This window comes from Vigna unguiculata, chromosome 5, assembly GCF_037176805.1.
Source record: "Vigna unguiculata cultivar grain cowpea cultivar isolate G323 ecotype 2 chromosome 5, ASM3717680v1, whole genome shotgun sequence".
Classification (NCBI taxonomy): domain Eukaryota; kingdom Viridiplantae; phylum Streptophyta; class Magnoliopsida; order Fabales; family Fabaceae; genus Vigna; species Vigna unguiculata.
Window position 1 is genome coordinate 4,803,691 of NC_140796.1, and position 12,849 is coordinate 4,816,539.

At 35.3% G+C, this 12,849-nt stretch overlaps 2 protein-coding genes across 2 annotated transcripts; one reads left to right on the top strand and one right to left on the bottom strand.

The window, feature by feature from the left end:
• Window positions 1-269: 269 nt before the first annotated feature.
• On the top strand, window positions 270-2,133 carry LOC146886000 (uncharacterized). Its single transcript, XM_085672840.1, has 2 exons — window positions 270-692; window positions 754-2,133. Exons 1-2 carry the CDS (start codon window positions 270-272, stop codon window positions 2,131-2,133), a joined length of 1,803 nt encoding a protein of 600 aa, XP_085528966.1.
• Window positions 2,134-8,523: 6,390 nt separating this feature from the next.
• Window positions 8,524-12,452, bottom strand: LOC114183162 (cytidine/deoxycytidylate deaminase family protein). The gene is made up of 9 exons (XM_028070075.2): window positions 11,950-12,452; window positions 11,670-11,804; window positions 11,301-11,400; window positions 11,082-11,207; window positions 10,690-11,003; window positions 9,920-10,039; window positions 9,412-9,657; window positions 9,209-9,334; window positions 8,524-8,942 (listed from the first exon to the last, which is right to left on the bottom strand). The coding sequence occupies exons 1-9, from the start codon at window positions 12,301-12,303 to the stop codon at window positions 8,679-8,681; spliced, it is 1,785 nt and encodes a 594-aa protein (XP_027925876.1). The 5' UTR covers window positions 12,304-12,452; the 3' UTR covers window positions 8,524-8,678.
• Window positions 12,453-12,849: the final 397 nt, after the last annotated feature.

Below are 12,849 nucleotides of genomic sequence, written 5' to 3' on the forward strand. Positions count from 1 at the left end.
TATTTTGGTTCGGTGCCTTTTGTTTGTCGGTTGAAAAGTTTGCTTTTTGGAAAGGAAATGGTAGTGTTGTCGGTGAAATGCAATGTATTATTGAATAGTGTGCTTATTTGAGCATGGGTCTGTGTCATAGCATGTGGTCCTTTATTTTTTCGTTGTGGTCCCCCTTTTTTGAAAGTGATATCGTGTATTTTTGTACTTTGTATTTTTTAATTTTTTTAATGTTTGTCTGTATATGAATATTATATAGGTGTAGTTGGTGAGTATTATAAATGGACGAGGAAAAGTTTGATGTAGTGTTCCATCACGGAGGGAAATTTGTGAATGAGGGGAAACTTATATATGCTTATGGGGAAAGTAGAACGCTTTCTTGTGACCCGGATCGTTGGAGTTATTTTGAGATCTTAAGTATCTTGAAAGAGATGGGATATGTTGGGGGGAATGATTTGTGGTATTGTGTGGGAGGTGGTTTGGTTTTGGAGGATAGGTTAGAGCTCTTAAGTGATGATCGTGGGGCCATGCACATGGTAACCATTGCTAGGATACTTGGTGAGGTTCATCTTTTTGTTGTTCATAAGATGTGTGACGAACCACAAATAATAGAAATGTTGAAGTATAATGTTGGAACAACAGATGGTGGTCAGGTGGGCGAAGTTGGTGAGTTGGGTGGTGAAAAAATGGATGTTGTGGATAAGGTGGGAGATGCAGGTCATGTTGAAGCTGAACCTGAAGGTGTTCATACTGTACCTGTTGAAGATGAATGTTGGAGGTGAACCTGAAAGAGGTGAAGGTGTTGAAGGTGACCCTGTTGAAGGTGAAGCTATTCAACCTGAACCTTTAGAAGCTGAACCTTTAGAACCTCAAGGTTTAGAACCTGAACCTTTACAAGCTGAACCTCATGGGGAACATACTGTTGGGACAAGTGATAGAGTTGCTCATGTGGACAGTTGGAGTGATTCTGGCCGTCATGGAAGTACTCAAGAGAGTGTTCATGGTATTCATGATGAAGGATTAGTAGATGTCTCCGTTGATGCGGATGTGGAACACAAACCTCATAAATGGCAGGGTACTGTACCTGTTGAGGCGGGAAGCATTGGAGAGGAATTGGGTGGTCCATCCACCAATAACATGGGTTCTGATTCAACAAGTGATGAGAGTCACATCTCCCATGTAATGGCAGATAGAGGTTTATCAGATAATGAGTGGCATTCAGAGGAATTGGACAGTGATGCACCTATTGGTAAAGGTGATCTTGATGACACAAATGATAGTGAGGAAGGTTATGGTAAATTTGATACATTTTCGATGCCCAAATCCATGAGTGAATATAAGTGGGAGGTTGGTACATATTTCGCTGAGAAGTCAGAATTTGTGGAAGCCATTAGGACCTATGCATTGGAAAATGGAAGAAGTCTGAAAATTTTTAAAAGTGATAAAAGAAGAGTTAGAGTTAAATGTTTGGGTGCAGATGGAAAATGTCTGTGGTATGCATACTGTGGATATATGAGTTCAATGAAGACGTGGCAATTGAGGATAATAATTAACCAACACACCTGCAGCAGAGAGTTCAATATTCGTTTAATTAATGCTAAATGGCTAAGTAAGAGATTAGAGAAGACTGTTAGATCCAATCCAAAAACCAAGGGTGTGGAAATTAGAGAAAAGGTTAGCAGGAAATATAACATAGGTATTTCTAGGTGTATGGCCTATAGGGCAAAAGCAATGGCTGAAGACAGTGTTGAAGGGTCATTTGCAGAACAATACAAGAGGCTTTATGATTATGCACATGAACTTCTCAAAACTAATCCTGGATCAACAGTGAAATTAAAAGTGCATGAGAATGAAGGTCAACCTATGTTCCAAAGGTTTTACGCATGTTTCCAAGCTTGCAAAGAAAGTTTTATGTCTTGCAGACCCATAATTAGACTAGATGGATGCTTCTTGAAAGGGAAGTATGGAGGAGAGTTATTAACTGCTGTTGGAAGAGATGGGAACGATCAAATGTTACCTATTGCTTTTGCTGTGGTGGAGGTGAAAAATAAGGATTCATGGACCTGGTTTCTGGAGCTCCTTATTGAGGACATAGGTGGGACACAATTGTGTACAGGATGTACTCTGATGCAAATATACCCTTAACGTCAGATTTTATCACAAAACACAAAAAATCAGACAAAAGCAAAACATAAAATACAAACAACATTACCTTGAAGTTTGGACAGCCCCAAAACCTTTTTCCTTTGTTCTTGGCTATTCTCGCAGTTCTCAACACAGCCTTAGCACCACAATAACAACTGGGCGTCATATTGACGCTGCTCTTCTGCTTTCCTCCAACATCTGAACTTGAACAAGACCCACAAGACACACAACTGGCTGGATTCATCACAGAAGAAGGGAGAAGATGACAACAAAATTAGGGATTCTACAATGCAATGCTGGTGGCTTAAATAAATAAACATTTCCACACTAATACACCTGTATTTGACACGTTTCAATAACAGAAAGCCACCTCAGCAACCACAAACGCCGTTTGTCCAGACTTGACAAAAAGGGCAAAAGTGAGACTTTTAAAGTTAAAAGGGGACCATTTTGAGATTTCCGAAAAAACAGGTACCAATTTCATATTTCGAGACCAAAATGGGGACCAAAGGCATAATTAAACCTTAAAATAAATATATTTAAAAAATTTAAAAAAAATGGACTGAAATGCAATCTATAACAATATATAAAAGGGATTTCTCTTTTTGTGTCCACTTTTCATTTTCCAATTTTACCCTTAATTATTATTTTAAAAATTAATTATTTTATAATTATTTTTTCTTTAACCTTTTTTTTTAATTTTTTTTATTTTGACCGTTATTCTAAAAACCTTTTTTAAATAATTATTTTATTTAACAACTATTTTAAAATTTATTATATATGTTTTAAAAATAAATATTATTGATTTCATAAAGATTAAAAAATGCGAATACGCAGGCACAGTGTGTTCGTTAGTAAAAATAGAAAATATATGGACCAAATTGAGATTCAGACAATGATTTGACACATGTCACCTTACTGACGTGACACGTGACACAATATTGACGTGACACGTAGCATGAATAATTTTTAAAATTCAAAAAAATTCAAAAAAATTCAAAAAAAATTAAAAAATTCAAAAAAAATGAGGAGCTGACACGTGACATATCCTTAACATCGTTAACACCATATGGGCCTAATGTAACGTCCCAATTTAGTAGAATAATTCTAATTTATAAAACGCCTCATGTTTATAGTATAAAATAGAGCACCGACATAAAGTATATTAGAATTAACCTTTTATAGTTATTCCAAATTATACTGGAATGGAAGTCTAAAGACACAACACAATGCCATGAAAAGAATCTAAACACAAATTAGATTAAACTAGAAATTTTCTCAAAGAGCAAGAAACTACAAAATAACATTACACAAGAAGAAATGCTTAACAATGAGCAATAAAGGACCTAGAAAGCCTAACTACATCGCAGCCTCCTCGCCAATATCACGATCACCAAGAGTCTCCACATCTGCTCACACCAAGGATTTGGTGATCGTCGCAAAAGGAAAAAGCCAAAGAAGAGAACAGACACAAAGAGAAAGGGTAAGCTAGAGTAAAATATTTAACATGTTATTGAGCAAGCATATTATAAAACAGGTTATAGACAAACAAAGCAGTAAGCACCCAAACATGTGAAAGCAAACAATTAAAGGACTCTCTAACTCAATATCCGGATCATACTCTTGATATAGAATTCTAAAGGAAGTATGCGCCTGTGCTGGCTTCTAAACTCTGTAGAGTCTAGACGCAAGGGGTTATCACCCAACCACACACAAGGTTAATCCTCTAATGTCTTGGGCCCAATATGTCCCAAGACTAGGACCTCCTGCCACTCTCACCACATAAATTATTCTACTCTATGTGAGCGTGAATAATTTTTAGAGTTCAGAATACCTTTCTTTATCTAGACATCTCCTATATCAAGGTATACACTAACCACCATCACCAAGAGTTTCCCTTGAAACTCTTTTACCAACAATTTCCACATGCTATCTCAATCATTCAAGTCTCATGCCAATCCACCACCAATCAAACAAGTCATGTTTTCCATTTCATACTCAACACAACAAGATTTCATTTAATCTCATACTTTATAAATGCATACCAAGACATACATATATCACAAAATAATATTTATCCCAAATAAATGAGTGCCAACATTTAAGTACCTGCAATTCCATACAATCAAGCACAACACACAACCATAATTCTTATACCAAAATTCCTAAGAAAATTTATTATCACAAAACCAAAATCGCTGTAGTAATGCGTGACACATGTCTCAAGATACAGACATCTAATCGACGATCCAACCGGTCAAACCATAAAATAGCATGTTATTAACCAAATGTCAAAATTTGAGCTCAATCCAACGGTTAATGAGTCGGGAAAGTCAATTTTACTAAAACTGCCCATATAAGAAAAATACACAGTCGTCCAGCGAGTCAAGGAACTCGCCCAGCGACTGTGCGGCGCATCAGAATACGAGAAAAGACGTCAAACATCACAGTTTCATGAATATTTGAACCCCTAACTCAGAAAGATACCAAAACTAATGTTTTCCAATCATTTAAGTATAAAACAGAAACGAAAACAAACCACATATTTCAAAAACGCGAAAAAGAACCTAACTTCCCTTACCTTCTTAGATGCTAGCGAACGCCACCAGGTATGAAACCAAGGGGTACCACAGCTCTAAGAATTCAAACAGTGAGTTGGAAATGTGAACAACAGAACAAAACGTACGCAAAAGGTTAAACCCTAACCAGAACAATATACCCAAACAGTAAAAACGTGAAGAAAGGACCAAGGAGCTTCAAAGTTCGATTTACTTGGAGGTATAATGTTCTTAGCTAGCTCGGAGAGGAGTGAATCTTTGTGCCCTAACAGAACTTTTACTGGAGGAAAGAAAAGGGGAGGGAGAATCTGATTTCTGCAAATGAGACAGAATGCATGGGGGTTAGGAGCTGGAAAGGGGTATTGGTCCCCTTACTGGGTTGGCCTTAGGCCCACGACAGACTAGGCCCAAAAAGGAAAAAGGGGTTTACACCTAATTATTACACATTTTAAAAAATATGAACATAATTGAGACTAAAAAAATCTTAGAACCTATTTGGGATTTTTCAACAAAAACATGAACTAAGAAGTATTTTAACCTATATATTACTAATACATATAACATTTTTGCAAAATTTAAAAAATACAAATTATAAATTATAATTGAGAAAAGTATACCAACTAAAAGAAACAAACAACACCTTTACTTTTTCTTTACAAATAATTTCACAAAAATCTTGAACCAAACAATTAACTTTGTCCGGCTTTTGACAAATGATGAATTGACTTCTTTAAAAAAAGTATGGTTGGAGTTAGGTGAGATTAGTTGTTCTAAATTGAATAATTATTTTATTATAAAAAATCATGAATTCTATCTACACCATCAAGAATGCACTTCAGACATAAGGTAATGAAAAGAAGCACTTTTATAAAAAATAAAATAAAAGTGTTTTTTTCTCGTGGTGGAAAACTTATTCGATGGTGAAAACTTAGAATAACTTTCCCAAGATTATAGCGTAACCAATGAAAAGTAAAACTTAATTTTCTGTAGAACCATCTTTTTAAAATGATTCAGTCAAAAGTTCAAAAAAGTTGTATTCACGTTTTGATTAATTTCAAAGTTAACTACATCACCAATAAGACTTCAATAATTACTCAATAGTAGTAATAAAACAATGGATTTAATACGTTCCCACCCACAAATATTTTATTAGGTTTAATTGGAAACATTTTAAATGGTCGTTTTAATGCACTGTTCCTGTCCTCTTTTATTTTTCTATTGTGTATTGTTGGGTGTCCGTTCCGATACGTTTATTTTCAAAATAATAGATACGGTACGTGATAGATACATAATATATAAATATTAAAAAGTGTACAATAATTCTTACAAACGTAATAAATATATGATTGTTAATGTGTGAATCCAAAATTTCTAATTATAGATCAATTATTTTGATAGCCGAAACCTGGTAGCTGATGTTAGTGACCAATTTTAAAATCAATTCATAATTGAAACTATTTTAATTATCAATTTAGAAACTAATTATAATTTTTGGAAACTATTTTAGTTGTCAATTTGGTCACTATTTAGTGACTAATTATTTTTTGTCAATAAAATTAGTCACTATTCAAAGATTTTATTGTAGTGTACTACGACTTTATAAATTAGATACTATTGTTAAAATATCCTAAAGTATCAGATACGGTACGTGTCGGACACGGATACGTGACCTAAATTGAAATATTGGTACATCATAGTTGAGTACAAATAATAATAAAACTTGTTATTTTAGAAAAATTGTATTTATCTCTGTTAAATTTCTTTTTAAATTTTAAAATAAATATTCACTGCTAGACAGTGGCCACACACACACACACACACACATATATATATATATATATATATATATATATATATATATATATATATATATATATAAGTGCTAAAATAAGAGTGTTTGTGAGCCCTATTTGAACCTATAGGATATAGTAAAGTTTCAAATGCTATTTTCATGTGTAAATACTACTAAGGATGTTAAAATGTATTAAAGGAAAATTTCGAAATAAAATTAAAGGATGTTAAAATGTATCTTATTCATATAGAGTGCAATATTTAGGTAGTGTGAGTAAAAAAAGTTCCACACAATAAAATCTTCTTAATGATTGTGAAATACTTTTTTAATATTTGTCATTACATTTGACGTTTGTTGTTGAAGAAAAAATAAAACAGAAAATGACCAGATATTATTCACATGAAGATGGTTTGAGTTAAAAAGCTCATAAATAAAGAGAGGAAGGAAAGAAAAAATATGACTACAAGTCTTTTACAAATTTAATATATATATATATATATATATATATATATATATATATATATATATATATATATATATATATATATGAAATCTATCTCTAATAAACCTTTAATCCTAAGAGAGAGAGAATTTCTTAACCACGTGACATGGTGTGTGAAATGTATTGAAAGTTATTGAATTCTTAAGCAGCACTGAATGATTATATTATTTAAAGATGACGTAAAATGTGAGGGAAGGATCTGAGTGCAAATGAGAAGGGAAAGCATAGAAACTTGGCTCATTCCCACAAAGATAAAGAAAGGAGAAAGGAGAAGGTACAACATTTTGTTTTAAACGTGTTGCATACCAAGTCTTCTCAATTCTACACGCTTAAAATAAAAAACTTTCTCTTAAGATATAAGCATATACTATTATATTTCAACTTTTTCTTTTCATCATCAATAATGAAACCCACCTAAAATTCACTTTCTGAAAAGCCCAATTCTATTGAAGTTTTGATATATTTTTTTCACTTGTCTCCATCAGAAATTGACCAGAGAACATTTCGCGATTACAAATCAGAATATAACGTTGTTTGGGTTGTTAAATCCACTTTAAAACTCGATCCAAGAAACTAAATTTCGAATAGATTTTATCTGAACAAAAATAGATTGAAAATTCAATATCTGAGAAGCCGAATTTGCAGCTGCTATAGGCTTGAAAAGTTAGATCCTAGTCCTACTTAAACACAAGGGGACAGTTAGGGTTTTATGATTGGAATTGGTTGAAGTTTGAGTGATTGATTGAGATAATAAATGTAGGAAGTAGTGGTTGCTACTTAGACCCGTCACTGCCATGATTGAGTAAACATTCACATCAATCAATGACACTTCCCGTGACCCTGGGAGTTAGGACTCCCACTTCAACCTCTGACAAATACAAGCTTTTTACCCTTTCTCAAATGTCCTCACTCTCCATCTATCTATCTATCCCTCATCATAAAGAACAACTATGTTCTATGGCTTTCAATCAGTTTACTTCAATTGTGTTCTTTTCATTGTTGGCAACACTCACAACATTATTTAGAGGGTTGAAAATCTTGCAAGTCATGTTCCTATCACTTGCCCAATATTTTATTCAACAGTATCATGATGACCCATTTAGGGCCTCCTCATGCTGCCAATAATACCAATCATAATCCACATATATAATTGCAGACATTTTCTTCAAACCCAAAAGTCGTTTAATAATACTTTTTCACTATGTTTGGATTGGGTGATCCCCATAAAAGCAGAATATTAAAATAAAATAAAAACTTCACCTTTCTTCTTTCTTTCCCTTTCCAGTTCAACTCCAATCCAAACAAAGTATATGGTCTATCTGCTACTTGTACTTTTAGAATTTGATTTACCCATTTTTTAATTTGGCATTCAATATTTACTGAAAATACCAAAATATGAAAAATCTGTGGTGTACATTCACATAAAAGAAATGAAGACACCTGATTTCAGAGGAAAAAAACAAGAGACCAAACTTGAGAAATAGATTAGTAAGAAAAGTGTAATTAAGGAGACAAGTCAAAATGGAAAACGCCAGAAAAAGAGAAAAAAAACAACATATGACATTGTTGAAGACTTGGATGAAAGTCCCTCTTAAGAAAAACAGAAGGCTTGATCAATAAACTAACAAGGTGTGACACGACAAACAGTTTTGTAGTTATATATCAAATAGTGTTACTCTTCTCTTTGAAAATACTATACAGTTAAACTAGAGGTCTCACTTGATGATGAAGACTCCCCAAGAAACTCTGATCTCAATTTCATCAACAATCTGCCAAGATAATTTAAGCCTTCTCCATCTCGCCCTCCACCCCAGAACAGATCATGTGGTGAAGCCTCAACTAGAACAGAACCAGCAGTGGATAGCAGCAATGTTTTCAAATGAGGGTAGGTTGAGAACTTGCACTTCAGTGCCTCGTACATGACATCGATCTTTATGTTCTCCCAGTCAGATCTTATCTGTGTGCCCAATGAAAAAGAAAGGTTCAGTGCTCTTACAATGAAAAGGGAAAGGAACCAAATCAGGATACATGATTTGGACATAGTGACATTAGTTAATGTATATCATAGTTCTAGGACTGACTGGTCAGAAATTCAATTTAAATTTAGAATAGATTAGTGACATAATCCATAAAGGAAATATTGTTGTCAATCAAATCCATGAGCTAGTAGGTCAAGATCCGACAAGAGTTTGAGGAAAACTTGAAAACCACAGACGATGATACCAGATCAGGTTTCTGCTTTTGCATTGACCGTCCAATTCTTGCAGCTTCTTCTGGACTTTTTGCAGATTTAATCCTTTCAACACAATCTTGAGCTATAGGATCATCCACCCCAACAAACTTGTGAGCCTACGCATTGAATTATATGTATAAGAATTACAACAAAACAGCAAAGGAAAACAGAACTAATAAAAAAAATCAAGTACCTGGTAGTAATGCTCAACACTCAACCAAGTCACAGAGTCACCGTTTTCATCACGTATTTGAATGGGATGAGGAGAGAAATTTGACAATGCACCGTAAAGATCCCATGTTTTGTAGAAAAATATGATACTTGACTCATATGGTGAGACAGTAGGATCAACAACAAAAGTTTCATCACGTGACGGGATTACCGGTATCACGTCTGGTAAGGGCTGAAGAAATCCACTAATAAGCATGTCGGGTCCAACCTGCATTACAGTATCCGGTAAAACAACCTAGTCAAAGAAATGTAAAGACATTATACATTAAATATCAAGACCAAGGCAACTCGGTTGGGAAATTACTTCGTCCAAAATATCCAATGCTAGAGATATCACAACGTTTTCCTTACATATATATATAAAAAAAAAAAAATAGATTCGCAGTAAACCATAGACCAAAGCATGTATCTTCTGAAAGGGTGACAAAACCCAGTACTTACAAGGGAAAGACAAACGGATTCCTACTAACCTGCTCGTAGCAAACATCAATTAGATTTAAAGCCTGTGTCATCTCAACCATCCCAAGATCTCCCACAGGAGATGGAGCATTCTTTCCACCAATAATTTTAGGAGCAACAAAAGCATAAACCTGAAGAGCATAAAGATCACAGCATCCGACATATCATAAAAATAATCAAAGCACGATAAGCTAACTACATCAAATAAATTCTAATTGGAATTTGCGATAAGTGCATTCATCTAAACCAATAGAATATTTGGTAAAGGTAGCAGAATACTCGTAATCGAAACCCCCTTGCAGAAACAAAACAATGACTGTGTAGAAGTACAACACAGAACGAGAAAATTTAGACAGAAATGAAGGGGGGTAATCCCATATCAAAGATTTTTTTCATTCTTGTCTGTACTTTTAATTCTAATAGAATTTTATTTTTTATTTTGTCAGTTGCAAGAAAAACAAGTAACTATCATGATCAAGTTAAGCATATAGAAAATTACTTTAGCTCAATAGTTACGCACTTCCCACTCTCAAAAGGCCAAGAAATATGGTATTACTGATCATCTGGGTCGATGATCAAAACATAGGAAAGCATTCAGTGAACGTCTCTTGACTATCCCAAAAGATTGTGTGTAACCCTTCTTTTGCCTATCAATTTTTAGCCTATAATCTACTATATGGCAGAAAATAAGTTGTAACCATTGAAAAGTATCCTAACTATGCTAATAAGTAGAACTTAAATTTTTTTCCAAAGAAAAAGAAAATGAAAGCATGAACAACACCTTGTGAATTACTCCAGATGAAATAGCCGAAGCAGCCAATGTTCCTCCACATTCCCATAAAATTGAAAGATAACCACGATCATGGAAATACTCCATAACTTCTCGGGGAGTTAATATGTCAAACTCCACAACCTCAACTCCTTTAGATGCAAGCAGCTTCTGGAAACTCCTCCTTGCACCCCTTTGTGTTACAACTATGGTAGAAACCTCAGACATGTCCCACAGGTTTGCTTCCTCTGGAAGATCAAGAGTCTGGCTCATCACAATGCGCATTGGCATATGCCCTCCTCCATGTCTGGCTGTTAGTCTTGGATCTGATTGAGTTTCAAAGGAGGTAAGCTATGAAAAAGTCAAATTCAGAGAAATTTGAAGACAATAACAATGATACCCACTGTCCCTTCGAACGGTATTTCCTCCCACAATAACAGCATCACTTCTACCCCGTAGCTCAAACACCAGATTTCTAGACTGCTTGCTGCTTATCCATGACGCATGGCCACTGCTAGCTGCAATTTTTCCTGCAGCACCAAAAGGAGAGTAAAAATTAACCAGACAAATACAAACATCATTGTTTGACTTACTTCTTCCAAGTAAGGGCAAATCAATCTCACCATCAAGGGTCATGGCATACTTGAGAACAGAAAAGGGAACACGCGAAGCAGCTCTACAAATCAAAGGTGCATTGACAAGAAGACACTCTTTCTGTGCATCCTGCAAATGAAACAAAACAATGCATGCATGACAAAAAGAAAATCAATCGACCACACTAGTCTATCAAAAAAACCTAAACATTACATAATATTCTTCACAAGATGTCCTCCTGTTAGATCAGAAGAATAAGACTATTATGTGCAACAAAAACTCTCCTTCCAATATTTTTACGCGGTTGCATGTCAGTTGATTAAGACACTTGGTCGAGCTATGTTACTTTTATTGTTAGATTGAAACAAAAAGCACAAGATATTGAAGCATGGACACACCTCAACGAGATTACCAGTGAGATCCTCTCCAAGAACATCAACATGCAGTCCTTGATTTCTGAGTGCACGCACAGCATTGCCACGGAGATGTTGCAGGGGATGCCTCATTCCAATCACAACTCTTTTGACCCCTCCCTAGTTTGGTTTCACAGACAGGGTAGGATCATTTATCAACTACAAAACACAAACTAGAGCCCAGACAACATCGTATTCGTGAGCAACAACAATATAAGACACACATGCGGGTTCGGTAACAAAGAGAAGAAAGGCAAAGAAGAACCTGGAACAGAGCAGACACGGCACTGTGGTCGCCGTGGCAGTCGCCGGGCTCCATGTTCAGGTATGCCGTGGCGCCTCGGCAGCGTTCACCGGCGGCGTCGATGGCCTGGACCTCCGCGGCTGCGGTACCCTGAGCGTAGAGGTAGCCCTCGCCGGCGACGTGGCCCGCGGGTGAGAGGATGACGCAGCCAAAATTGGGGTGGGGGGAAGTGAAGCCGGCGGATTTGTCGGCGAGGTGGGCGGCGCGTCGGATGTAGGTAGCATCGAGCGCGTGTGGTGCGGTGGGAAGGGACGCTTTGCATTTCCAGATCACTGAAGATGGGTTTACGGTGAGAGTGAGACACGACAGCGCCATTTTTCAACACTGAGTTGTTTCGTTTGCTTAGCTTTAGACTTCGGTGACCAACATGCGGATGGAAATGATGTTTGTGTTTGGATCCTGTTAACCGCTATGCCCTCCAACCCAAATCACATTACAACCTATCAACACCATGCATTTGGAACCTCCATCCTCTACCTTTTTCACCTCTTTATTATTATTATTATTATTATTCCTAATTCACTTAACAATAAATAGATCCTGATAGTTAGAAATTCGGACAACTGCTACTTATAAGTACGTGAAACTATGATCGATTAATTCTTTTACATTATTTTTACTTTTCTAAGATCGTCACTCATTTGTAACTTCTTATTGTTTAGATATTTAAAAGATCCACTGTTCATTTAATATAACAAAATCCATAAAAAATTAAAACTTGTAAAATACAAATTTATTACCAGTCACAGATTTTTTAAATATACATGATATTATATTAGTAGGTGATAATATTATAATATTAATATATATTAAAATTATATATTTTAAAAATAAAGTAAAATATATCAGAACAGATAAAAG

Bases quoted from the DNA above. Each gene is read 5' to 3' on its own strand.
- LOC114183162 (XM_028070075.2), bottom strand. From the start codon at position 12,303: ATGGCGCTGTCGTGTCTCACTCTCACCGTAAACCCATCTTCAGTGATC. The intron at 11,208-11,300 runs GTGAGATTGATT...TTGGTGCTGCAG, and splicing joins GTATGCCATGACCCTTGATG to GAAAAATTGCAGCTAGCAGT. The intron at 9,335-9,411 runs GTACTTGATTTT...TTCAATGCGTAG, and splicing joins GTGTTGAGCATTACTACCAG to GCTCACAAGTTTGTTGGGGT.
- LOC146886000 (XM_085672840.1), top strand. From the start codon at position 270: ATGGACGAGGAAAAGTTTGATGTAGTGTTCCATCACGGAGGGAAATTT. The intron at 693-753 runs GTGGGAGATGCA...TACCTGTTGAAG, and splicing joins AAATGGATGTTGTGGATAAG to ATGAATGTTGGAGGTGAACC.